Raw genomic sequence first — 1,245 nt, 5'->3', positions numbered from 1 at the left:
TTAAGGGGGTATAACACCTTTGCGTAAGAAATTTTTCCTCTTTTTCATTAATTTTTTTCACATCTAAGGAATAGAGTAATCAAAAAACGGGTTTGAGGGTTGATTTTATTATAGTTTCTAGTTATAAAATATATTTTTTTTATTAGAAAATACTTTAAAGAGCGTCCTGTAGATGGCGCCAAAGATGACCCTTTGCGCTATGCCGGTCTAATCGGTGTGCAGGATTCCGGCTGACTGGTATGACATAGAACAAAAATTCAAAACACCTCATATTCTCTGATAAATTTGCCTTGGAAGTACGTAGGATTTTTCAAAAATATTAATTTTTGTGGAATTTACACCAATTTGAAGAAAAGTATACAAATATTCACTGAAAAATCGTTATAAAACTGGTTCCCCCCCAAAAACTAACAATCCTATTAAAAAACGGCTACGTACTTCTATAAAACATTTAATTTGGCATAGAATAAACTTTGTTTGAAGTCAATCCGATGTAAATTGTAGGAGCTACGCTGCACACCAATTTGAAAAATGGTGTTTTACAGAAATTGCGTTTAAAGTTTTGCAACGAGAAAACATGTAATTATTAGGAGCTCACCGTTAATCTGCAATGCCTGCACCATACAGTTGACCTTCTACATTCATATACTCGTCATCTGCGGCCTTCCGAGCTGATGTCTGCTGCCTACGAGCTTCTTGAGCTTCCTTAGTCATGGCGCGTTCAGCTGCGCGGATCCGGCGTTCGTCTGTTTCAACGCAGAAATTGTAGCAAGTAGATCCAATTATTAAATCTAATACTTGCATAATTTCCATTATGCTGTGCAAACCATCGTTAAAATTGCAAACAGCAATATTTGCGGCAATATCAACGATTGCTTTGCTGCTATGAACAGTTTTTGGTGCTATTGCCCACAGCACAGAATTAAAGCTCTCGTTGCTGTTTTGGGTAAACCCGCCAACACAGCGGGACAGCAATTCGTCTCGACTCAGTTCTTCGTAAATTGGCTGAATAGCTTTAAAAACTTCACTATTCAAAGCTGGTTTGTGTTGGTACTCATGTAATTCATTGTGCGCTTTCGCCTGCTGCCAAGAGCACCAAGAGTTTTCTCCGACTGGGCAACGGTCGTGCTGCGGTTCGCTGTCCGTGGAAATCTTGTGAAATAAAGTCGCCCATATTTCTTGTCTCATATCTTCTATGGAATTAAGATTTCTGCGAATAGCTAGACCATAGTATATTGTCAACTT

At 38.4% G+C, this 1,245-nt stretch overlaps 1 protein-coding gene across 2 annotated transcripts; it reads right to left on the bottom strand.

The window, feature by feature from the left end:
* Positions 1-8: 8 nt before the first annotated feature.
* On the bottom strand, positions 9-1,215 carry LOC116851689. 2 transcript variants are annotated; one of them, XM_032831348.1, is made up of 2 exons: positions 599-1,215; positions 9-234 (listed from the first exon to the last, which is right to left on the bottom strand). In XM_032831348.1, exon 1 carries the CDS (start codon positions 1,186-1,188, stop codon positions 601-603), a length of 588 nt encoding a protein of 195 aa, XP_032687239.1. In that variant the 5' UTR covers positions 1,189-1,215; the 3' UTR covers positions 9-234; positions 599-600. The 2 variants fall into 2 exon arrangements, with proteins under 2 accessions (XP_032687239.1, XP_032687241.1); XM_032831350.1 differs by having other exon boundaries at positions 9-230.
* Between the last annotated feature and the right edge of the window lie 30 nt (positions 1,216-1,245).

Source organism: Odontomachus brunneus, unplaced genomic scaffold (genome assembly GCF_010583005.1).
Source record: "Odontomachus brunneus isolate Ranch 3 - 2012 unplaced genomic scaffold, Obru_v1 Obru_scaffold_187, whole genome shotgun sequence".
NCBI classification, from domain to species: Eukaryota; Metazoa; Arthropoda; class Insecta; order Hymenoptera; family Formicidae; genus Odontomachus; species Odontomachus brunneus.
Note: the sequence above shows the minus strand (reverse complement) of the source record. Positions and strands in the feature narration are given on the sequence as shown.

Excerpts from the sequence above, each read along its gene's own strand:
- LOC116851689 (XM_032831348.1), bottom strand. The coding sequence starts at position 1,188 with ATGAGACAAGAAATATGGGCGACTTTATTTCACAAGATTTCCACGGAC.